General features: G+C 34.2%; 1 protein-coding gene across 2 annotated transcripts in view; it reads left to right on the top strand.

Annotated features, from left to right (window-relative positions):
* Positions 1–26,443, top strand: part of LOC126780325 (DNA-binding protein D-ETS-3) — an 80,178-nt gene that overhangs the window by 6,653 nt on the left and 47,082 nt on the right. For both annotated transcript variants that reach the window (XM_050504708.1, XM_050504709.1), the window contains exon 3: positions 3,498–3,584. In XM_050504708.1, coding sequence (XP_050360665.1) covers positions 3,498–3,584 — 87 coding nt within the window. The remainder of the gene's footprint in view (positions 1–3,497; positions 3,585–26,443) is intronic.

The following is a 26,443-nucleotide window of genomic DNA, read 5'->3' as shown; positions in this document are numbered from 1 at the left end:
CAAAATTCCAAATCGCTATTCGAATGATATTTACAATAGGAGATAATTAATAAGAGCCTTTACTTATTTTCAAACTAATTTGTGTAAAAATTAAGAAATGATTGCATTGTAGACTTGTGGCGCTGCCTTCAAGATTAGACATATATAATATGTAAATTGGCGTCATTTAAATTGATCATTATATGTATTTCTAAATTCAGTACTTAGAAGTACACGATACTGCGAGCTTACGACCAATTGTAACAGTTTTATGTAAAATTATTACTACCAGTTCACGTATACTATCTTTTAGAAAGGTGTTCATGCTTTAACTGGCATATATCTAACAATAAAAAGGCATTAACAAAGAGATAGGTACTGCGTTTTAGAAAACAATGAAATATCTCCCACATAAATGGGCTACAATGAAACCAGACCAGCTCTTTACACTAGAAGTAGGTGTTCATATACAAACTAAATCGATTATGAACGATGGTATTGTATTAGTTACCTTAGAAGAAGGAGATAGGGTTGTATTTGCGGTGGACGATGGTTGAACTCTTTCAGATTAAGGCTAGGGAGGCTGTAGGTACAGGCAAGGTGGGGTCTTTCTTGTTCAGATTACAATCGTTGACAAGGGAGCGAAATGGGGGCGTGTGGGATTTATCCTACGGTTGCTATGGCGACACGCCCGCCCACTCGCCCTGGCGGATCATCGTAGCCTTATAAATACTAGTTGGGAAAATAAAATTTTATTATCTTCGTTGAGTTCATTATTTCGAAACTTACCCGGGGGTGCGCTATCCCGTTTCCCGGGCATTAACGAGGGCGGCACTTGTGAGGAAAATTTGCAGTCAGATTTCTATCGTTGCAATTCAAATGTTCATATTCAAAGCTAGCTTAGAAATGAATGATTTGTATCAGTTTTAGTTTCCACAGTTCAGAGTGAGATGACAAATCGAAATTGATGTTACTTTCTTAAATTTCTGATCAATCAATCAAAGAATTATTCAAATTTTATTTGTTTTGTTAAAACCTGTCCAGCGGCTTAGGATCAGTGACATATACACATACAAGAGAATTATATAATAACAATATATTGAAATATATTATAAAATTAATTGAAACTGGAATCGTATAGCTTAGTCAGATTAATTGTTATTCATATTTTAAATGTAGATGGATTTTAAATAATTAAATAAGACGAGGAGGGTGGTTGAAAAAGCTTTTGTAGATAATGCGAGTTCTTCACAACGGCACAATAAACTTTTTCACTTAAAAAAAAACTGCTGAAAAATGTAGATTCTCTCTTTTCTCGAGGCGGTCTTTATTATTATAAACACACTTCAAATATATTTTTCGCAACTCTTTAAACAATTTTCGTGGTAAATATTATGAAGCTGTCAGAGCATTCATTATGTTAAGGGTTGAAAGTTTATTCGTTAAAATAAATATGTAAATTATTATCAAACGCCATGTTTTTATATCGAGACGACAGCGTTGAAAGACTCCTGTATAAAATCTACATGTCTTTACATTTATGGTCTACATCGAGTATTTACTTGATGTTAGCACTTAGTGCAAACTCGTTTGGGTAAGTACCAAACACTCCTCACATATTCTGCCACCTAACAATAATACACGAAGTAGAGTTGAGTTTCGGCGTGAAGGGTGAGCCAGTGTATCTTCAGGCACAAAGGATCTTAGTTTCCAAGGTTTATAGCGCATCGATATAAAAGATATCAATGCGCCTGCCTTATAAATACTAGTTGCGAGAATAACATTTTATTATCTTCGTTGAGTTTATTATTTCGACTTAACCAATTTTAAATAAATAAAAATACAACAACAACAGAAATTGATCAGAGATTGATCAATTGGTTCGAGTAATAAAAGCGTTTCATTATTTTTATTTTGAATTGATTTCATGTTACATTTTTAAATTTCGTGTCTACTATACCAGTAATACATTTACTACTAAAATAATATATTCTTATAACACGATGTACGGCACAAGCTTGATGTCTTTCTACTTCTTACGTATACCACGTTCCTCCTGCCTTAAGTTACGGTTTGATAAATATTTAAATCGAGCCAAGAATAACAAATAAGAAAGCGACTGAGCGTAACCTATTAGCATAATATTCAAATAAGTGCAAAAATCCATGCGCCACGTTTAAAGTACAACCCTAATCTTCTAGTCATTAAGAGCTACGTATTAAAATTTATAAGCCCCGAAGGGATAACTTAAAGAGTTGTTAACACGAAAATGATTACAGAACGCCCTCACTCACTGAAAACGTGCCGTACAAAATACGAGTACGTTATATCCATAATCTGGTACAATCGTCATCAATTATGATACCGTACTTTAGATCGTATCGTGATAAAATATATTTCAATAAATCATGTTGCAACTGCCCTGATACGCGTATATTGATTTTTTTAATGTTTATTGCGTAACGAAAGGGCTGGGGTCGGTTTGTTGTTTTGTAATTTATATTCATTAGAGAACGGGGCTTGCCCGATTGCGATAGTTAACTACTCTTATACGCGCGTAGTACATATGCGTATACGATGAACGAATTTCAGTTGCTTGTGATAATTTGTCTATAGTTAAAAATATATTTGTATAATACCGAGACGCCGAAGAGACGTGAATCTTAACCGAAGATTAAGTCAGGCACCACTAAAATATCATGTACTTAATTTGTGTTTATAATTCATCTCGAGCTCGGCATGTGTCGAATGAAAAGCTGCCGCACGTGTATCCACCAGCCCAGGAGTGGTACATTTACAACAAACTAAAACAAAATAAAAAAAATAAAATAAACCAATGAAGAACAATAAAATCATGTTACTATAGTAAAGTCGAAGTATAATTTAAAATTAAATAAACACATATTTGATATTTAAATAAAGCAGGAGGGGAGTCGTAACCAAATAGATTATTAAACATTAACACCACTAAGCCAATAAAGTCATCCGCAAACGAAAACTCTCACAGTCATCCCTTGAATTATCCCTACAAACAAACAATTATTGTACAATCAATGGGCACTCGCGCGTGAAGTATAAATCAGGAATGATAATAGGTCAGCTTGAGTGACATCATTTTTAGTTCGATATCATGACAATAGATGGCGCGCGTCGATGATGCGCGCGCGCAAGCTTCCTATCCGTTTGTTATGTCAGCCATTTCATGGGAACCGTGGCGGGGACAATGAACACTTAATTGTGCGAAAGAAACACCAGTAATGATGCGCTGTCCCCCTCGCTGGTGAGATTTATGCGTTCTGCTCGACCCACCGAGTGCCTCAGCATATTTATACAATAAATAAATAGTTCCAAAACATATTGCGCCGAGTGATTCCGATTCAGAATGATACATTAACTTTTTATACGCGTGGGAGAATTTGAATTATTTTTTTTGGAATTTTTATTTATGGCTTGACTAAAGTCAAAGAATTATTTAAAAAATATAAAATAGATTTATGTAACTTAAAATTATTTTTCAGGTTCAGAAAAGCTATCAGGTGGACTAACTAAAGGCTATACATCCTCTTCAACCCTGTCTGATACACTGAGAGCAACGAAATGTTCAGGTTAGTATATCAAATAAATATCATATAATCAAAGATAAAAATATCATATTTTTGGTACAGAACATTTCTTTTCTATCTTATTATCCAACTACTTTACGCTGCTTTATAGAAATGCATATAAATAACGCAAAAACTTAGTTTATGACGTTTTTAGTAGAAATAAGATGGACGAGGGAGTAAAGTAATCCTACTATGTGCCTATGTGGCTTATTAGGCTATGTTGATATATTTTACTAGCTGCTTTCTGCGCGGTTTCACCCGCGTTACTGCCGCGGTTATATGGGTTGTTGGTTTTTTAATTATTTATCGTCAATACTCTACCTTCATCAATGATCATTAGATATAAGTGTACGAACAGACAGACAAACTAAATAATGAACTTTAAATTTGTATAGATTTCCATAAAATTTTATCGTAATAACCATTAACCTCATACAAAGATGAGATAAAATATTTTAGACTTGAGTGCCTAAGTCTAAATTACCAGAAGAGAGTATTTTCCGTTTCATGTGAGGTTTTTACAGTGTAAACTTCTTTACGCGCATTGCGCTGGCTTATCGTAGAGGATAGACTTGTGACTTCGGGTCACCGAAATACTAATACTAATATAATCAAATCGTTGAAAGTACAAATAATTTAAGTATCGTGGAAATTAATGAGGATAATAATGTTTGAAATTTATGTAAATACTAACAGAAAATACTAACAAAATATACTAATAATATAAGTGTGTTTTAACTATTATTTATTTAAACTAAGCTGTATTAATATTTTTACCGAGTTTGCTACATACTGTGTATATTGATGAATTAAAAGCTTTATATTAAAAAGGGACAGATTTATTACTTAAAGTGTCAATAGATGTGGAAAATGGACAAATATATTTAACAAGTTTCAAGTTTTCACTTCTACGACTGCCTGTTTTATTGGTTTATTCGTTGTTTCGACGCAAATTTAAACGTGATTTAAATTTAATCTATTTGCATGTTTTTCTTTGATTATTTTATTTTATAACAGTTATCTAATTTTATACATTTTAGTTTGTATATTTATGTACAGACATTTTTATAAAATACAAAATTAAAATATTAAGAACAAAATACTTATTACAAATTTAAAGCAAAAACACGCCGTCTAAAATATTGTCCTGTGGCATTGTATAACAACGATAATAAAAAAATGTAAGCCGTTTTTGATTAACTTGTATAGAAATTCAATCAGATTTTTTTTTATATTAAGGAGAGTCGTCTGAGATCTAAAATCTTTACGTTTATTGTTGATGGTTAAAATCATCCTATATATATAGGCCTCTGCATCTTTGACAGATGATTTAAGCGGCATCGCGAAGGCACTTGCGTTCATGACTGAGTAGACCAATGCGAGAGAGGATCCTCCGGCCGCACTTCCGACAAGTGTATCCCCCCCTCAGATGGGCGGGGGTTTGAAGCCCGCTCATGACGCCTAGTGCGTTTTTCTTTTAGTAGGTTTAACCAGTCATTGTCATGCTTTGATTGACCTTCGTGAATAAGGCGTCGCCACTTGGCACGGTCCTCTGCCAGTTCCTCCCATCGATTGCTAGGGATGTTAAACGCAACCATATCACGCTTAGTGCAATCTTTGTAACGGAGCATAGGCCGCCCAACAGACCTCTTTGCATCCACAACCTCTCCCAGTAGTATTTGCCTTCGAAGACGGGTCTGCTCCATTCGATGCACGTGTCCCAGCCACCGTAACCGTTTTTTTTTGAGAATGGCCATGATGCTAGGCAGCTGTGCCTCGCCTAGAACAGACCCGTTTGTCACGCGATCCTGCCATGTGATGCCCAGAATGCTCCGAGGAAGTGAAATGTGTTTAGTCGGCGTTCTTGTTTTGCGTACGTTGTCCACGTTTCTGCTCCATACAAGAGTGTGCTTAGGATACATGATTGGTAAACAAGCATTTTCGTTTTTACCGTAAGGTGTCTGTTATCCCAAGCCCTTGAACAGAGCCTCCCGAACGTAGAGGCTGCTTTGCCGATGCGGAAGTCGATCTCTGCATCAAGCGAGAGATTGCTCGACAAATGCGACCCAAGGTAGCAAAATTTGTTAACCACCTGTGAAGGTGCGCCGTTAAGCAAGATGACTGGTTGCTCTAAACATCCTTGCGCTAAAATAACGGTCTTCTTGCAGTTTATGGACATTGAAAAGAGGTCGCACGCTCTGGCAAATTTGTCCATTAGACTCTGGAGTTGAGCTTGGTCATGAGCAACGAAGGCAGCGTCGTCAGCGAAGAGGAGACTATCTACAAATAGGTCCTCCCTGTAGCGTTTGGACTTGAGCATTGAGATGTTGTACAGCCTACCATCGGTTCGCGTGTGTAAGTGGACGCCTTGCTGTTCATCTCCAAAAGCAACCTTCAGAAGCACTGAGAAGAATATTCCGAACAAGGTGGGGGCCAGTGCACAACCTTGACGAACACCACGGCGTACGACGAATGGCGTGGATGCTTTGCCATTGTGCAGGACGGTAACTTCCATACCTTCGTGGAACGATTGCACTATCCTTAGGATAAATCATCCTAAGCATGAGGAAAATATATGGTGATACATTTTTAAAGCTATAGAAACAAAAAACTTATCATACAATTTATATATATATATATATTTTATATATATATATATATATGTATATATATATATATAAAACGAAACGAAATAGCAGATATAATATTATCTCAGCCTTAATGACAAGAACAAGAAACTTTTTACTTGGTGCTTTGTTATACATATTCTACCGCCAAACAGCAATACTTAGTATTGTTGTGTTCTGGTTTGAAGGGTGAGTGAGCCAGTGTACTCGTAACTACAGGCATAAGGGTCATACATTCTTAGTTCCTTACGACATAAAATCTTGGATTCCATTGACGATGTAAGGAAGAAAGTAGTATTTAGAAAAAAAAAAACTTTTTAATCATACAATTTATACACCACACGGATTTGACAAAGCACCAAGTAAAAAGTTTCTTGTTCTTGTCATTAAGGCTGAGATAATATTATATCTGCTATTTCGTTTAAATGGAGTTAGGTACATTTGATTTCAAATATTCTATTTAAAACGTGTAATTTGGTTTTATTATGATATTCCATACAATTTTATCGGAATTAATAAGATTTGTTATATTGACTTAAAAAAGATAAAACATGTAATTTCCCTTCTTTGTGTGTGTGGAATTCGTCATTATTTTTCTTAAAAAAATTTATACAAACAAGAAATAATTTATTTCAATATTTGTTTCAAACAAGAAGCATTTATAATGAAATCTTTATATTCAAATTCAAATGAGTCTACACAGACGTAGCTAGAATAAAATTATCTGTGACACACAATTTATTTGTAGGGCGTCCCGATGATCTTACTATTTACGATCAACTCTTAAAATGTAGGAGATAAAGACTATATTAATTTAGCAAAATATATAAAGCGATTTGGCATTGCATTTTCTATGTAAAATGCCTCTCCCTTGTAGTTATCTCGCCTTGTGACTTCACCCTTATTAATGCTGTTACGCCCCGCCGAACTTGGTTTTCCAAATAGTGCCACTAAGGCTATACGTCGCTTTATGCTTTTATCATGTTTAACTGCACCAATAAGACTAACATTTACGACATATATATCTTACTATTATTTAGAAGTAGATTATTTAGAAATTATTGTATTTTTGTTTTATAATTGTTATTTAATGTCATTATTTTTATTAACACATATTATAATTGTCAGAAGCAAGTAAGGCTACATGTACGTTACTTCTACGTAAAATGTACTTATTGTGCTTGCATCGAGCCCGTTAACCACATTTTACGTATGTAAAACCATTTGTCTTGAGTCTAAACTACATATCTTCGATCGTATCAAGGAAATACACAACGCACTTGTGTTTGCGCACACACTTGGGTACTACAGTATATTCTGCAAAATTGGTATTTTGAGTTAAGACAGCGGTTGAGACCTAAGTCGGTCAAGTGGACATCACATTCCTCTCCTCCCTGGGATGCGGTTTGTTATTCCACCAAGTTGACTGAGCTTAATTTAGTGGATAGACAAATGGCTTTATTTTTTCATCACGTTGTTTTTTACACCGCTGAGCAAAATAACTGAAAATTAAGAACATGGTAAATATATAAAATAATATAAAATAAAAGAAAATGCTAATTAGTGATAGCCCATATTTTAACCCGCGATCTTCAATACATAATATGTTACATATTTAATTAACTTGTAAGAACTGAGAGTATATTTTATACATTGCCTTTATTGACTTAACTCGCTTCAGTCAACATCGAAATCAAATTTCTAAGTAAGGATTTAAGTTATTTTAATTATAAAAATTTACTACGAGTACCTCTGGTTTCGGAAGTGAAAAAAAATCTAATTCAACAGTTTTGCTTTTTCTAACTTTATAGTCAAATTCTCTTATAATATTCATAATTATAAAATAACCATTTCAAGTTTAAAGGATTAATATATATTGTAGTATAATATGGCTACTTTATAAATACTATTTTAAATTAAAAAAATAACTACAATAATGACTTTTCAACCGCTATTAACCGCTTTTTCCATTTTAAAATAAATGGCGATCGTGTGAAATACTATTATCGAAATTCAAAACAAAAGTAAAATATATATTTTTTATTTTCAATGCACATAATTTAGCGGAACCACTTTTTTATTATAATAAACGCCATAGAATTGTTAAGCCTTAGGATAAACACATTTTATGCAGGAAAAGAACTTTCATTTCTTTATAACCGTATCCAGGTCACCACACGAATGAAGTCGTTTAACGCAAATATGTATCATCCATTAAATGAACAAAAGCGTTATTAATGACACAAAAAACGCAGCTTTTAGACCTATTTTAAACAAAGGAATTGAATTTCGAATCGAACGTAGCGTGATAAAAAATCTGAACGATCGAAAATACAGAAACTGTTAAAATATGAAATTACGCAAAACGAACAGCCACAATTACAGTCGGTAAGTTAAATTTGCTAACGGAGCGTGAATTCAAAGGATAGGTTAGACAATTAAAAGTTATCTGAGTACTGTCAAAGGGATGGTTATCACGCTCAGTGGGGCGTTTTAATGTTACGTATTTTGGTTGCAGATGTTTTGAGCAATATCTTATGAGTTATATTTCTTGTTATATCTAAGGCTTGGCTTATTTGTTTCGCTTTATTTATTTTTTATTTATTTATTTTTTTTGTATAAAATGGTACCATTTTTTGATGTAACAAAAACAAAATGTTCAAAAATGCAACATAACTCCTTCATCTGTTTGTCTTAAATTTATACATAGATTTACATAGTTAAATTATCGTTATATTTGTTATTAAAAATGTGCCTATTTTCTATCAATTTCATTTTTATATTTAATTTTTATTTTATATATAATATAGTTTAGTTCTTTTAATCACCTGTTTTTCACTGTAGATTTAAGGTTTAATGTGGCGTTCAACAAATAAATCCATTCTCCAATTAGAAAGGACACTCCTGAAATAATAACAATTGATTTAAAAACCTATAAAATACGTGTAACACAATATTCGAAACATTAGTACTGGTACTCGAGGTCGCAACTAAACACTGGCACGCGTCGTCACAGTCATGTTCCTCGATAATTAAGAACTCTTGAGTCTAGTGTGCTCCATGTTCATGACTCGATCCGATACGCTGTCGCTTTATTGTCCATGGTTTATGTGATTTGATCAATCGTAGGGGACGTGTTCCACGAAATATTTTAGCAGATATGAATATTTTTGAATTTTATAATGGATACGCTTCAAAGGTATGCTATATTTTTGTAACATTGCAACTTGGTTTCTATTAGGTGAACTGTGAACATTTAATTTTAATATCATCATATATATTTTGCTAAAATATTTTTAAACCAAATTTGGTTCGGCGACAAAGAAAAAACATCACGTAGACAAAATGACAGAAAAATTGACTGGAGACCAGCGTAGAAGAGTCAGTTCCGTTTTTCTTCCCAACAGGAAAGAGAGCCGCGCATTATAATTTCAGGAGTATGATTTGTATAAACAGAGCTTTATTTTAATGAGATTACCTTTCGAGATTTTGCATCGCAGCAAATTTGATTAAAAAAATCTGGATTGGGTATTGACAAGCTAGTTACTGATTATGTTTAAATATTATAACGCAGCTGGAGCGCCCACCTGGCCCCTGAGTTGTTACGCAATATTATGTGCGTGTATGTTTTATATTTTGATTCATTGTTTTATTGTACTTGCGTGAACGCCAAATTTGAATATATTACATTAATTTCTACAAATCCAGAACGTTCAATATCATACTTGTTAAATAATATTTAACAAGCGATTGTTTATAAGTATATATATTATTAAAAATCTATTATATACGAGGTTTTAGAATCACGACCAGGTTTTTCGAGTTATTCGCTTTGACTGAAAACTCTTTATATGACGCGTAATAAAAAAAAGATATTTTTCTAAGTATTATCAATTTAAAACTAAATAAAACTGTCGAAGGAAAATTGAATCGAACTCATTCATTTTGAAAAAAAACACACAACCTGTATTATAACTTGCTTCTCAATTATAAGCATGGCGTGGCGGAAGACCACATACTAACCGTCCGAATTCTTGTGTAACATTAAATAACAAACACTCAAGATAATAATCATGTTTAAATAATACGCTACGGAGCTCGATGTTAGGGGCCTAATGGATACCACCCGTATCGAATGAGTGCGCGTGTTTCAAATGTTGCCAAATCTGCGGTGACAAGCGTGCATCGGACTGGTTTTTTCTCATCGCGGCACAAAAGGCATGCACACCGACGTTTAAGGGTTGACTTAATTCAGTAATTGTTACTGCGTTTCCTAATTTTATTTTTTATCTGCGACGTCATTTTCGATTTTTTTTACATTGTATTTATGATCGTTCAAGATTATTAAGCTTATACTTAAATTTAATAATATGCTATATTAATAGTAATATATATATATATATATATATATATATATATATATATATATATATATATATATGTGAAATATTCCCCAAATTTTTAATAATTATTACAGTCTGGTTTCGATATTAGAATAAAATAAATCACATAAAATATTAAATAAAAAATATATAACAGAAAACCAAGGTACCTAAATATGTAATTGTAAATCAATATTGATGTCTCATTAAACAATTACATTGCTGATCCATAATCCGTCGTGGAAGATCGTTTGACAGTTAGCTGTGCATTATTCAGTCAATCAAACTGTGGGTCGGTTCCGCTGCTCCAAGTCGCTAACTGGATGGGTGGGGCCGTGACCAATTTATCACGAGTACAAATTAACCACGGTGCAACTAATGGTGATGGTCTCGTGAGAATAAAACACTCTAAGTGCATCTTCAGGTTTAATAGATCAACATGTAATGATTTTAAATTGGCTTAATAAAATTAAGTCTTTGTCAAATTGACAAGCTTCCTTATTACTGTCAAGCCATTGTTAAGACTTAATACAGGTTATTGTAATATACTAGCTTAATATATGTATGAGGGTTGTATATAACAGACCTACTAATAAAAAATATAAACACGCCCGTCTGGGCAGATGCCACCTACTCATCATATATTCTACCGCTAAAAACTTTTATAACTTAGTCAATGTTTTTATTTTATCTATTTCATTTTTATTATATATTATTGTTTTGCTGTTGTTAACTGTTTAAATCTTCATAATTATTATTTATAATTTACAAAATTGCTAGTTTACTGTCATACATGAATTAGTTTTAAGTGGAAACTTGATTGGTGTGTGAACGAGTTAATTTGTTGTGTGTAAATGTGGTGTATACTGTGTGTTTCCCAAATATAATAAAAAATAAAACAAAATAAAATAAACAGCAACTCTCAGGAAGGACTCGCAAGGGACGTAACATCTTTGTTCCCAAGGTTGGTGGCGCATTGGCGATGTAAGGAACGGTTAATATTTCTTACAGCGCCAATGTCTATGGGCAGTGGTCACCACTAGCCATTAGACCCATTCGCTCGTCCTATTTTATACAAAAATTGCTATTTTTCAAATATATTTTTAAGCATGTGGAATCGCTTCGGTTATAGTGGTGACGCATTACTTGATGAAGCGTTTTCGAGTTATTCATTAAAAGTCGTGTAATTATCTGCAATAATCATATTTATTTCAATTCAATGTAGTCGTTATAAGAAACAAATATATTGAATAAATGATTAAGCACTTTATATAACAAGTGTTAGTCATACTTACTGTTATATAAAAATTACAATTGGACACTAAATAAAAAAAAATATCATTTTTAGTAAAGAAGTGAACAATCAAAGTAATGTTTAACTCTATAAACTAACAGCATTGATCCCTTTAACCCTCGCCAAGTCGGCTTTATTGCCCGAGACAGAGTTAACAAAATTAATGGCTAAAATTTCTACACCCGAAATGAATACATCGGAGGGATAGAGAATAAATCAATGTTACGTTGCATTTTGGACGATACTGCTACAAAATTTAAGTCCTAATCATAAGCTAAAGCGTTTAAATTATCACGAAGAACCATTTAAACGCTTCAGCTTATTATTAGCACCGAATTGTTAATAATTCTCAAAATCGAACAAAAATTAAAATTTATTAAAATACACACGTATTTGTCTATTAAAAATAAAACGAATCGTTAATAAGTAATAAAAGTAGATTTATATATCCTTAGTAATTATTAAAATCTTAAGCTTATTTTTAAATTCATTGTACTTTAATAAATCAATATTAAAAATATAAGACACAGATCCATTGAATTCATATTTAACTTTTCTACTTGTAGATAAATATTTTAATTTATTTATTTACGGTATATGATTTTTAAAATACTTATTTCACTGTAACTGTCTATAAAGCATTTTATTATAATAGAAAAATATATATTACATGTGTAATTTACATATAAATAAGGCATTAATGAAAAAACTACTGACACAATACACTTAAAATTTATTTTTTAAATTGCAGCGCGTTTCGGAAAAGGTCAAGATTATTTAATAATATTATTATTTAAGTAGATGCGCTTCGCAGTTTCACCGGCATTTATTAACTATTGTCATGACATATTATTTTAATTTAAAGAATACATAAGAATAAATTACAGATAAAATTAAATTGGAGCACTTTATTAATTAAAACATTATAAAAGAACAACTACTTTTAGAAGAACTATTTTTAGATTACGTTCGATATTTACAAAAATTTGAATCGTTTCATTTATACCTCAACATTGAGGTGTAGTACCCAAGTAATAGTGTACTTACATTGTTTTTGAAATTACCCGCTGCCTCTCATAACTGGCGCCAGATAAGGAAAAGTGGCACGCGTCATTCACCGGAAGCGAGAGACGAGCGCGTGCGCCGATTCTAATGTTCAATGGAACGTACGGAGGCACACTTGAAACATTTTTATTGTAACCAGCGCCGGGGGCTGTATAGCATTGTTAGACCCCACGTTTTAAAGAACAAGATATAAGAAATGAATTGCTTGGGAGTCTTGTATATTATTGCGTCGAGAAATCGCAGACGCTCGTATATAAACATTCTTACGTAGTAGCTATAGGTTATATATACCCGTCCCGGCTTAGCACCGGTAAAGTGCCTAAAGATAACTCTTACATCCTTAACCATACAGTTAACAATAATTATCTATTGATTTACGCGGCGCACTCCAGTAAAACTTCATTTTTACTTTCATCTTCAACAATCATCGTCATTTTATTTCAGCCAATTTACACAAAATCTTAATGAATTATTATAAAAAATATGCTTTTCTCTGTCCATTGGTAAAACCCTAGGAAAATACATTTGGTAGTTTTTGAGTCTGTCGCGTTGAGACAGACAGACGCGGTGGTGGGTGAAATTTATATTATAATATTGTGTAGTGGTATGTAATGAAAGTACCAATGTAAAAAAGAATCACTAAATCATACCATTTCAGATTTTTAGCAGAATTAAAAGATTAATCAAAGTTTGCCTTTTGAGCAGTTCCAAAATATAATACAACTAAGTTGAAGTGTTTTAATGAACTAGTAGGACTTACAAACTAACTAGGTCATTTTATTTATAAGTTTATCCAGAAAAAAAAATTATTACTTATTATTAAATGAAAAATGTGGTCATAGTTCTAAGATAATTAATGAAAAAAGTCTGAATTAATTTGCATAAATATTTTTAATATTACACAAATTTTAAATATATTTTCTTACAAAAGTTTGCTTTTATGAGAAAATATATCAATGTACTGTATACTTACTAATACGTTTTTAATAATATTACATCACATACGTACAAGTATAATGTATAAAAATTTTGCAGAAAATAAATAACCGGAGCAGGATATAAAAGTACTGCTTTTTATAAATTAAATGTATTTATTGTGTGGATTAAAAAATAATGAGATTTTGATTTAAATTAATATTATAAGTATGATTATGGCGTTGAGTACTTTGTCCGTATTTTAGTAAGCAACAAGAAGAAGCTCTTCTACCTTCCTTTTCCTTCCTTTCTTCTTCCATACAAATTACAACGCAAAAAATAAATCTACCAAAAATTACCGTAACCGTACCGTAACAGCCTGTGAATGTCCCACTGCTGGGCTAAAGGCCTCCTCTCCTCTTTTTGATGAGAAGGTTTGGAGCTTATTCCACCACGCTGCTCCAATGCGGGTTGGTAGAATTCACATGTGGCAGAATTTCAGTGAAATTAGACACATGCAGGTTTCCTCACGATGTTTTCCTTCACCGTAAAGCACGAGATGAATTATAATCACAAAAATTAAATACTGTTCAATTTCAAAAAAATCTGACCTGTACAGAACCATGACTATTTTATTCGGTCCATCCTTATTTAATTTTTTTAAACCTTTTTTGTTAATAATCGGACTATGACAGAATAACATGTCACAACATTTATTTTACTAAAACATGATACTATTGTTTTAAAATATTTAGATTTTTTTTCTAAAAATTATGTAATATTAACAATAAATTACAATAAAATTTCAAATTAAACATGTCTAATGTAACTTACTACGAGCAATGGCTAAAAATTAAAGAACAAATGCACAATGCTATACTCGAAGATGAACGAATACAAGAATTAGCTTCAGCCTATGTGGGAATCAAGCCACAAGGAACTGCAGTAGAAATCGTTGCTCGAGTGTATTGTAAGTTTTGCGATTTATACAACAAGTTATGTGAATGTTATGATCAGATGGAACAGGTACAAAGGCGACCGTTTATACGAAAAATAATTGATGCAGTAACTTGTCGGATCCTTGAACTGAAAACAACGCTAGAGGAAGTGGAGGTTTTTGAGTTTACATATCCCGATAATGCATTGCAACAATTACTCATGGTGCCACAGGATATTCAGATACTGTGTCCGTTTCATTACCCATACGAAATAAGACAAAAAGAAATGCAATATATTATAGATCAAGTTTTTTCCGGTAACCGATTAGGTGATCCAACTCCAACAGCTTCTGAAATTGAACGTCGAGAACAAGAAAGATTAGAGGAAGAAGAAAGAGTACGCCTGGAAAAAGAAGCTGAGATTAAAAGAAAGTTGGCTATGGGAGAAGAAATAATATTTTCTGTTTCAGAGTCTTTGCATTTATCACCAGAAGAATTAGAGGAATTAAAACTTCAACAAGAATATAACGCCCATGTTTCAAATATTCAGCGGATGGAACGGTCAAGATATACTACACGAGAAAGGACGCACACTTTTAATAAGGATAGAGACTTATATCTTGAACTTGCTGGTTTAAAAGCTCCACAGGCTAGAGAAGAAATAAGAACAAGAGCAGCTGCTTTTATTCAAAAGATATACAGGCGATTTATGGAACTTAAGCGAAAACATATAACGACTAACATGCAAAAACAAAAGCTTGATATGGTAATTCCATCATGGGTACAACCCTCAGCAAAAGATAAATTAGAAAAAGTTAAAGAAACTCGACGTGATTTTAGGAATAAATATTATGAAAATTGGCTTCAAGAAAATCTAAAAGAAAATAGCCGTGTAGTTAGACTAAGAGAAGGAGACGTAATGGAAGATATATCAGCCGAAATTAGGCAATGGTTTCGTGAATGGTACGATGAAGTAAGACTATTTGATGAATTTCCTTTTGCTGAAGAAGGCGGATCTATATTAATTGTCACAGGGGAAACCTTCACTATAGAAGAGTATATAGAGTGGCGGACCGAAGAAGAGAAAAGATTAAAATCAGAAGGTGCACAAAAAAGTAAAGAACAGATTAAAGCAGAAAAAATAGCAGCTCGTGAGGAAGAAAAAAGATTGAAATTAGAGGCCAAGTTAAAAGAAGAAAAACGTTTACTTGATTACAAAAAGTCAAGGCTTAATCCTGATAATGATCCAGGTATTTATATTTCTATTGGTACAAATATCAGTCAAGTACACGAAGCTTGGAACGAATATCAAAATCAGTGGAAAGACATAGACACGAAAGATCCTGCTTTAAATGTCATACGAGGTTACATATCACAACTGATTACTGAAAATGCTTATCAAGACTTACAATTAAAATTACGTCCAGTTGTCGATGAACTAATGAGATTAGAGCTCAATATGCTTAAAAACTCTTTGAAATTGGACTACCAAGCAGCTGGTATTGCTAAACCTCCACAGAGTAGAAAAAGAAATAAACCAAAAAAACCTAAACTACCAAAGCCAGACAAAGTTCTACCAGCAACTATGTTCCAAGTTTTAGTAGATGAAGGTATTATAAGAAAATACGAACGCATTACTTTAGATGATTATTGGGGAGACACGAATTATGCTGCTGCAGATACACGTTCTGTACTTTGGACACCAAGTTTTCCACCAGCATGCTTAGGTGATGTTAAGGAACAAGTCAGATTGAGATGTTTACTAACACTTGGATCATCGTGCCCTAATGCAGTTCGCTCGCAATTACTTGTCGGACCTAAAGGTTCTGGTAAAAAGACCTTGGTATACGCAATTGCGACGGAAACGAATTCTATCCTTATAGATTTATCACCAATGAATGTGTATAATAAATTTCCGGGACCAAAAAATTTGAAAACGATGTTTGCATACGTTAACAAAATAAGTAGATTAATGCAACCCACAATAATTTTTGTTGACAACGCTGATAAAATTTTCTGTAAAAAAGTACCAAAAGAGGAAAAAATGTTTGACCCTAAGCGTCTTCAGAGAGATTTTTTTAAGGAGATAATCAAACCTCTCATCCCCAGTGAAGATAAAATTTTAATTTTAGGCACTGCAACCGAACCTTGGTTAGCAAAAAATGCGCAGATGTACAAAGTATTCCCTTCCTTAATTCTTTTCCCGAGAACGGATTACGGCAGTATTTCATACATTCTATCAAAAATGCTAATGAAATATCACGGAATCAATCGGGAGTTTAATATTCACTGCGTCGCACAGGTTTTAAGAGGATATGATATAAATTCCATAAGAAAAGCTATCGATAAATTGTTGGATGGCAAGCGTGTTGCACAACTATACTACAAGCCTTTACAGCCCGAAGAAATTATCAATGCTGTTTTAGATTTCGAAGGAATTGTTTACACAGACGAGGCAGACTATGATATGTATAAACAATGGTACGAGTCGTACTCACCGTGGGGTAAAAAGTACCTAGATTATATGCAGATGTTGGAGTCTCAGCTCACTTATAAATTAAAAGCAGATAAAAAGAAAAAGTAAAATCCATGTTTCATAAAAGTCATTTTTTTGCATTAGCGATAAACAAATATAAGTTTCTTATTCGAAATAACGGGCAAATTTCAACCATAAGTGTCATATGTACTAGATGTATTCGAACATAAGCTTCTATACATTTCTAACAATTGTATAATATTATTGCTATATTACATCTGCACTTGATCACTCATATTATATATGTACAGAAAACGAAATACAACGGCAAGAAAAGGAGACTTTTTGGTTTTTATTTTTTGATTAATAATAAGCAAGTAAACATCATTTATCAAACATCAATTAAACTATCATAATATACCGTAGTAAAAAATATGTTAATTCGCAAATATAGCCAAAATAATTGGGCTTTGTTTTTTTAGTATTAGAATGAACTAACTTCAATTTTTCATGCTTTTAAAACTCTCATTGTATCTATACGATACATACAGTATCATAGCATTATATTATTGTACTAACTGCATGATATTTCAATAAGTAATTTTATTAAATAAGTAGCGGTTAATAGGGATACAATAGAACTAATAGCACCACTTTCTGCATAGACTAAAAGTTGAACCATCAAATGGTTACGAAATGACGTAGCTCTGGAACTAGTTCTTACATAATGCAATAGAGGGCATGCAATAATGTCTCAAAGCATGAGCTTTCGCCGCCAATTTAGTTCACAGTGTATACGGAATATTCCACTAGATGGCGTGCTTTCATTTTCTTAATAATAATGGTTAATGGCTAATAATTTTGTGAAATTAGGTTTTTTTGTTAAAATTTTGTTTCTTTTCATTAATGATATTAATGTGATGAAATAATCATTTATAGTATACCCCATATATTAAAACGCTCAATACTTGTGTTTCTAATGTTATCAGCAATACATACATTAAAAACATAGGTATATAATTTGCTGATTACGAAAATTATTTTTATGTGCTTAAAATTATTTTAGTTAATTAACATCATTGAAATTTGAAATTGTTACAGCTACTCCACTTCACTTTATTTATTATTATATATAATTACCTCTAATTAAATATGAAATAACTTGTTAAAGTGTTAAAATAATGCATTAAATAACGATCACAAACACGTTTGTTTTCTAATTATTGTCTAGTTCACAAAATCATAATATTCTATTATAATACATGCTCTTATTGGTACGTTTATAGATCATCATATTTTAGAATTAATTTAATTACCTACTACTTGCTACCGATTACTTTTAATATAACTGTTAATTAAATAAAAATTATTTAATCTGCTAAAATGCAGCGATGGCCTTGAGGTTAGAACGCGTCAATCTTAACCGATGATCGTAGGTTCAAACCTAGGCAAGCACTACTGAAATTGCATGTGCTTAATTTGTGTATATAATTCATCTCGTGCTTGAAGGCGAAGGAAAACATCGTGAGGAAACCTGCATGTGTCTAATTTCACCGAAATTCTGCCACATGTTTATTCCACCAACCCGCATTGGAGCAGCGTAGTGGAATAAGCTCCAAACCTTCTCCTCAAGAAAGAGGGGAGACCTAAGCCAGCGGTGGGACAGGCTGTTACTATTTAATCTGCTTGGAAATCAAAGAATACTAATTCGTAATTAGTACGCAGTATGTAGTATTTTTATGTGCCGTCACAGTTTTTTATTGATTGAATAGGTAAATATATACATAAGCATTATTTAGGTTTTTTTTTCAACATAAGATTTAAATTTCTTAATCGGCCATTTTACCACTAGGAATCAGAATTCAATAATATATTTTTTTAAATACTACAAATAATTCAAATACATTAAGGTTAAATATAAATAAGGGATACGTCAGTATATTGCTTTGTCACAGAAGTTTTTAACTTCGTTTTAAAAAAAAACTTACTATTTTAAATCTGGACCACAATTATAATTTAAATATGAATGAAATAACTACTACTGTTGTAATAAAACATAGGACTATGCAAATGTAAATTGTTTGTATCTTCAAAAGCGAGCACTCATCGCGGTGTTGTTTGTGCGCGTTAGAAGATGAAACAGCATTTTGAGTCATGTTTTAATCAAATTATGGATTATTGCCAAATTAATAAAATGATTCATAATTTTATGAAAAAACTGGTCGACTTATACGCGCTACACAAATCGATCCATTATCTAACTTCCTCATAAGATCAGAAAAGCTCAGCCAGGCCGTGAATGAGACAAGTGTAGTCAGAGTCGGAAATCCCTTCCATCTTATCCTTTCAAGTAATGTTTACAAGCAAACAAACGCCGTTTCTCTCGGTTTACACTCGCACGGTAACCTGCTACTGCTGTATCGTTCCTGATTTTGAGGCGTTTTGGAATTGCGTGTCACCCCGTAATTGCCATGAGTATTCATTACGTAATAAGCTCCAACTCTACATTTTCAATAAGTTCTTTATCTCTCTTACTACTACTAACTTAAGGGTTTTAATAACGCAGGCAACACTTGCTTAAAAGGGGACCTCAACCACAAACATTATTGTATCGAACTGTTTTTGTAAATAAAGTATTCCAATAAAAAAAAAAATATGGTGTTGATACAAACCGCCTAATGTTTAGGGTTATGTTTTTTTTATCTGTATAAAAAATATTTTTTCATGTAACCTAATTTCAAACTTCATTTATTAACTTGTTTTTTTTTTCATTTTTTTACAGAGAGAAACAAATTTTGATTTATTAAATTGAATGAAAAATATACCTTAAAACTCACCTACATTTTTGAATTTAAAATACGGAAACACCTATTCAATTCAAAGTCGAAGATTAAATTTACTTATTAATTGTCAAAAAATGTGCAAGCTTACTTTCATAGATACTGTTATACATAACGATACAACTTTTAATTGAAAATTCAATATACTTTTATATCCCCTAATATACATTTATCTTTAACGCTAAACAAGCGAAAATAATCTATTTCGCAGTCTTACAAAATTATTTTAATCTCACCGAACGTTAAACCACTGTAAGCTCAAGACCCCAAAGGTAGTTTTAATCACATTATCAGCTGGTAGATTAGCGGTAGGAAGACATAAAGGGTCCATTGTAGTTGCCGACTCGGAAGCTCTCTCTCTTTCCCCCCTGCGGAAATGGCGGCGGGGAGCGGAGACAGCGACGTCCGGAGGTGAACCCTGCGGTACTAGGTGCAAGAGAGTCTATGGTCCGAGTAGTGACCTAGTTTTAGATATTTCGTATTAACACTGACCAAGTAACACGAGTAGAAGTAATACTGACTATAACGACAATAACGTTATGTCGAATTGTTATGTCTATTTATTTGTTCAAATGTATAATTATGATACTCATTAAATATAAAAATACTGACTATACGGTTACGATTAGACTTATCATTTTCGATTTATAAGAACACTAATATATTGAGCTCTTATAAGCCGCCTTACTTCAATCGTAAGTGTCGTCTGAATAAGGGATATTTTCAAGTGCGATAAAGGAACCTTCAAACACAATATTCCTATAGAAGATGCATGGCAGCCGGCCAACCGTAAAAGTTTGCTAAATCGGTATTTCTTGTTCTGTTTTGAAACACTATACGTAGAGCTCGAGTAAATCGATAAGGACATTTAACTATTTCTACGAGTAACTGTGTTTGTAAATAAGTTTATTTCAATGTATTATTTTAATACATAAGATAAACAGACAATTATTCACACAAAATGTAAATTTAACATCATTTATATAAGCCGATACGATATCTAAAAACAGATAGCGTACGCAATTATATAATTTAAACCTATGTAATTTTTCCTTATAGCTTGGTAATCTGTGGTTGGTAATCTTACTTATCTAAAATTCGCAGTACGACCGTAACGAATTTAATATCCACTTATTATATTGTATTGTGGTATTTAAATTGTCTATATATAATTTACTTATGTTCGCCTGCGGTTCCGTCCGCATTTTAGGTAAGGTTTATGCCATTGGAGTTCAAGCTTACTTCATATCGAATTTCATCAAAATCGGTTCAGTGTTCTAGCAGTGAAAGCATAAAAGAAAGAGGGAGATGAAAGTATCTATCATTTATAAATTAGTATAGATGATTGCATTGTATTCTTAATGCCTACTTTTCTTGTATTTCAAATTTTCACCTTAACCCTTGCGATGCGACGCGTGAAGATCTCACGAAGGCAAAAATCTATGTAATGTATGTGTGTAGCAAAATAAATGGTTTAAATGGTTTTAAAGCCTCACTCCAGCGTAGCACGCGTTTCTTTATAAATGCGTATTGGACAGAGCTTTGTCAAAGTATCCAAGCGTGCGCAAATGCGGGGAATATTGGCGGGGTGTACGCGGGCATCAAAAGAGCTCTTGGACGTACTAAAAAAAAAACGGCACCTCTCAAGGAAACCGACGGTTCTGTTATAACAGACAGCACCCGTCAGATGGCAAGATGGGTAGAATACTACAAGGGGCTCTACTCGTGCCCAGTGGATATTCAGCCAGAAGCAGTGGAGCTTGTCCCGAATCTGGCAACTTGGCACGAGCTAGACGTTGCACCCACAGTAGAGGAACTTTATCTGGCCGTCAAGAAGCTCAAATGCGGAAAGAGCCCCAGAAAAGACGATGTTGTCACCAAAATCGTCAAGCTTGAGTGCCTCTTGCCCATCCGTCATAACCACCTGGCTAATACTGGGAAGAAAACTACGTCCCTCGGGATATGCGAGATGCTAACATCGTCACTTTTTATAAAGGCAAAGGCGATCGTGGCGACTGCAACTGTTACCGCGGAATATCTCTACTTAGCATCGTCGGTAAAGCCTTTGCTAGGGCCATTTTAGGCAAACTACAAAGGCTCGCCGACCGCGTATACCCTGAGGCACAATGTGGTTTTAGGTCCCAACGGTCAACTGTCGACATGATATTTTCACTCAGACAGCTACAAGAAAACTGTAGGGAGCAACATACCCCCCTAGTCATTGGAACATTCTTGGCATCACATGGCAGGATCGCGTGACAAACGAGTTTGTTCTAGGCGAGGCACAGCTGCCTAGCATCATGGCCATTCTCAAAAAAAAACGGTTACGGTGGTTGGGACACGTGCATCGAATGGAGCAGACTCGTCTTCCAAGGCAAATACTACTGGGAGAGGTTGTGAATGCAAAGAGGTCTGTTGGGCGGCCTATGCTCCGTTACAAAGATTGCGCTAAGCGTGATATGGTTGCGTTTAACATCCCTAGCAATCGATGGGAGGAACTGGCAGAGGACCGTGCCAAGTGGCGACGCCTTATTCACGAAGGTCAATCAAAGCATGACAATGACTGGTTTAAAATATTAAAAGAAAAACGCACTAGGCGTCATGAGCGGATTTCAAACCCCCGCCCATCTGGGGGCGCATACACTTGTCGGAAGTGCGGCCGAAGGATCCTCTCTCGCATTGGTCTTTTCAGTCATGAACGCAAGTGCCTTCGCGATGCCGCTTAAATCATCTGTCAAAGATGCAGAGGCCTATATATATATATATAGGCCTCTGCATCATATACCCTTCATCATATGCCATATATACCCTTGTACTGTCTAGACTTATAAGTGAACAAAGCCTTAGGCGAGGCGGTTTACGTACTTCATCCCATCTCCCCAGTAAACTAATTAAAACTACAAAGTTTTTCAATAAGACCTTCGTTGCTCTGTCAGACTTCTCACAAGTAGTCTGCCGCAAAGTGGAATGTTCCACTTGGTATTGTTAAATTCTTTAATTATTACTTATAAACGTTGCTTAGGGACTTAAGTGAAACACTGATAACTCTCTTTGTCTTTATTGATTTGACATTTAAAAGAAGACACAACATTAACTAATTAACAACTAAACAACGTTTGTAAGTAAGGCCGTAAATGCGTTCCGCTTCTTAAAAGATTTTTAATTTTTTCAATTAATTTCCTTTAATTGTATATAAAAAACCTTTAATTATATATAACGAACGAGTCGACATAACCCAGTGTTTAGAACACGTGAATCTTAAGCGATGATTCCAGTTTCAAACGCGGATATGCACCAATAATTGTAAGCTTTATTTATAATCCATCTCATGCTCGGCGTCCAAGAAAAATATTTGTCGGATCTATGTATGTCCACCAAACCGCAAAAGAGCAGCAGTTACAGGCAGTGATTAACTCCACACCTTCTCCTCAAAAGAAGAGGAGGTCTTAGCCCAGTTGTGGGATTATATAGATTGTGACTTTGGTTTATATATAAAATAGAAGGTATATAAGAACTAGTATATATTACTCTATTACAAGGACATTTTTATCAATCAAATCTGTATAGTATACTAAAATCCAAACGAATTATATAAACCATAGTATATATAAAAAGCTTGAAAATAAACGTTAGTTTGCATCGATATTATTCCAAGTGAAATAAACCTATGTTAGTACGATGGGATTAAATAGATTCGCTTTAAGGTACATAGTTAGATATATTATTTAGGAAATTAATTTGCGTAGATACCGCGCTCTAGGAGGTCGAGTAATAATTGAAGACGTAAGTGGACGAAGGTGTCATGAAACAAAGAGATGATTTTAAGTAATTGGCAGTTTTAGAATATCGAGTTGAATTATGTATTCGAGTACTTATAGGCCATTCATCCTTAACGTTATACAACATGACAGCTGAAGGTACTATGAAGTGTATAGTGATTTAAAATGTACATCAATGTAGCAAAAACAATCAGTTTGAAAATATTACGAGCCGGTTGGCGTGGTTGGTAGATACTTGCCTTTCACGCCGAAGGTTGTGGGTTCGATTCCCACCCAGGAAAGACCTTTGTGTGCAGGAACATGTCTGTTTGTCCTGATTCAGGGTGTAATTATATATATAAGTACATATTTACAAAAGATAAGTAGTATATATATGTAGTATATCAGTTGTCTGGTTTCCATAGCACAAGCTTTGTACAAGCTTAATACAAGATCAGATGGCCGTGTGTGAAAAATGTCCGCGGATATTATTATTATTACATAACAGCTTCGTCCGCTTATGTCATCAATTATCAAACTATAAACGATATAATAACATATTAAAATAACGATACATAAATTGAGAGCATGGTCGTGTGCTTTTGTAAGAACAACAACATATTTGATACCTACACTCAAGTGTTTGTATGAACGATTTCATTTCATATTGTATAATAAGCTAGCACCCACCGGCAACTTCGCCGCGGCTACCCCGCTTGTTAGGTGATTAGAGGTGTTGATACCCTATGTCCTTTTCTGTACCCCAGACAATGTGTATACAAAAATTTATGATGGTGATGAGTAGTTAAGACGTGTAAGCGTAACGAACAAACAATCACACTTTCGTATTTATAATATTAGTAAGGATTTTAATGAATAAATGAAGTATATTGAAATAAAGTTACTTAATTTAAGACAACTGCCAGCAAAAATCATTAACAGAAAACCTATTTGAATTACAACATTTATTAATCATCACGGAAACGATAACAATATCTAAAAAATATCAAATATTATTAAATTTCATCAAAATTTTCAAAACCAATATCATGTATGATCATGGTTGGCAGTTTCGATGGATATCTAAATGAAAACGAATGTTTGCTATGCTTTCCAAAACCATTGATTGTGACGAAAATATGGTGAATTATTCTGTGTTCGCCCGGTAAGGTTCCTAACCTAAAATAATCTAGAATTTTTCTTTGTATGTCCTTCAATATAAACATTTTAGTATACGACCTAAACGGTCCACAGGGGATTTTCTAACGTACATAACCCACCTCTGGGGTGAAGCTATAGACAAGCATGGGAAATTGTTGGATGTCAGCCTCGAAATCTCCAAAGCTTTCGACAGAGTCTGGCACAGAAGTCTTCTCTCCAAGCTGCCGGCATATGGTCTGCCTGCTCAGCTTTGCACCTGGATTGCCAGCTTCCTATACAAGCGTACCCTTCGTGTTTAAGTTGATGGTTGTGCTTCACAATTCTATGTAGTGTATGCTGGGGTCCCCCAGGGATCTGTGCTATCTCTCACACTCTTTCTTTTACTTATCAATGATATGCTCTCTCTTCGGAACATACATTGCTATGCAGACGATAGTACAGGGCATGCAGGATATCATGGACGCGCAGTGGCCGGGCGAGCAAAAGTTGAGGAGAGACGGAGGGATCTTGTTTTTAAGCTCGATGGGACGTAACAACTCATTGCCTAATGGGGTTCTGATAATCTTGTTGAGTTCAACGCCAAGAAAACACAGGTGTGCTCTTTCACAGCGAAAAAGTCACCCTTTTCCACTGTTCCTTCCCTCTGTGGCACTACGCTGATGATACAAATCAAAATTGCCATGCTGTGAATTGACGTTCGATGTGACCTCAATCCAAGGGATAATCCCTTCGTGGCTGTTACCAAAACGGCCTCACGGAAACTCGGGGTTCTAAACAAAGTGCGGTTTTTTTTCACGCCACAGCAACTGCTTCTGTTATACAAAACGCAGGTGCGGTCTTGCGCTGAATATTGCTCGCACCTTTGGGATGACTTCGCTAAGTACCTTCTTAAAGCCTTGGATCGGTTGCAACGACGTGCGATTCGCATTATCGACGACGCAAAGTTCGCTAACACCCTCGAGCCTTTGCAATTGCAATGAGAAATAGCAGTGCTAAGCGCTTTCTATAGAATGTGTCATGGCGAGTGCTCTGAGGATTTATTCCCCCTCATTCCCGCTTCACCTTTCCTTGACAAGTCTACGCGTGCTGGCTCTCATATCACCGCCTTACTGTGACATCAATTCCATCGCGCACGAAGAAATTTGGGAACTCTTTTCTTTGTCGCACCTCTAAAAAATGGAATTCTTTACCAGCACACGTGTTCCCCTCCTCTTACAACCTGGGTTCCTTCAAACGAGGCGTGAAGAGGCATCTTGCAGGCCGGCAGGGCGGGGGGGGTCTAGTGCAGAACATTGTCGACTGTACTAGCCGTCGTCGCGTTGGGACTCCACTACCACTTACCATCAGATGGAGTGGAGTCATTTGCTTTCCCGGGATATAAAAAAAACAAAATAGTGCAATGA

The sequence above is a fragment of the Nymphalis io genome, chromosome Z (assembly GCF_905147045.1).
Source record: "Nymphalis io chromosome Z, ilAglIoxx1.1, whole genome shotgun sequence".
In the NCBI taxonomy this organism is placed as follows: Eukaryota; Metazoa; Arthropoda; class Insecta; order Lepidoptera; family Nymphalidae; genus Nymphalis; species Nymphalis io.
This window is presented reverse-complemented; position numbering and strand designations above follow the sequence as displayed.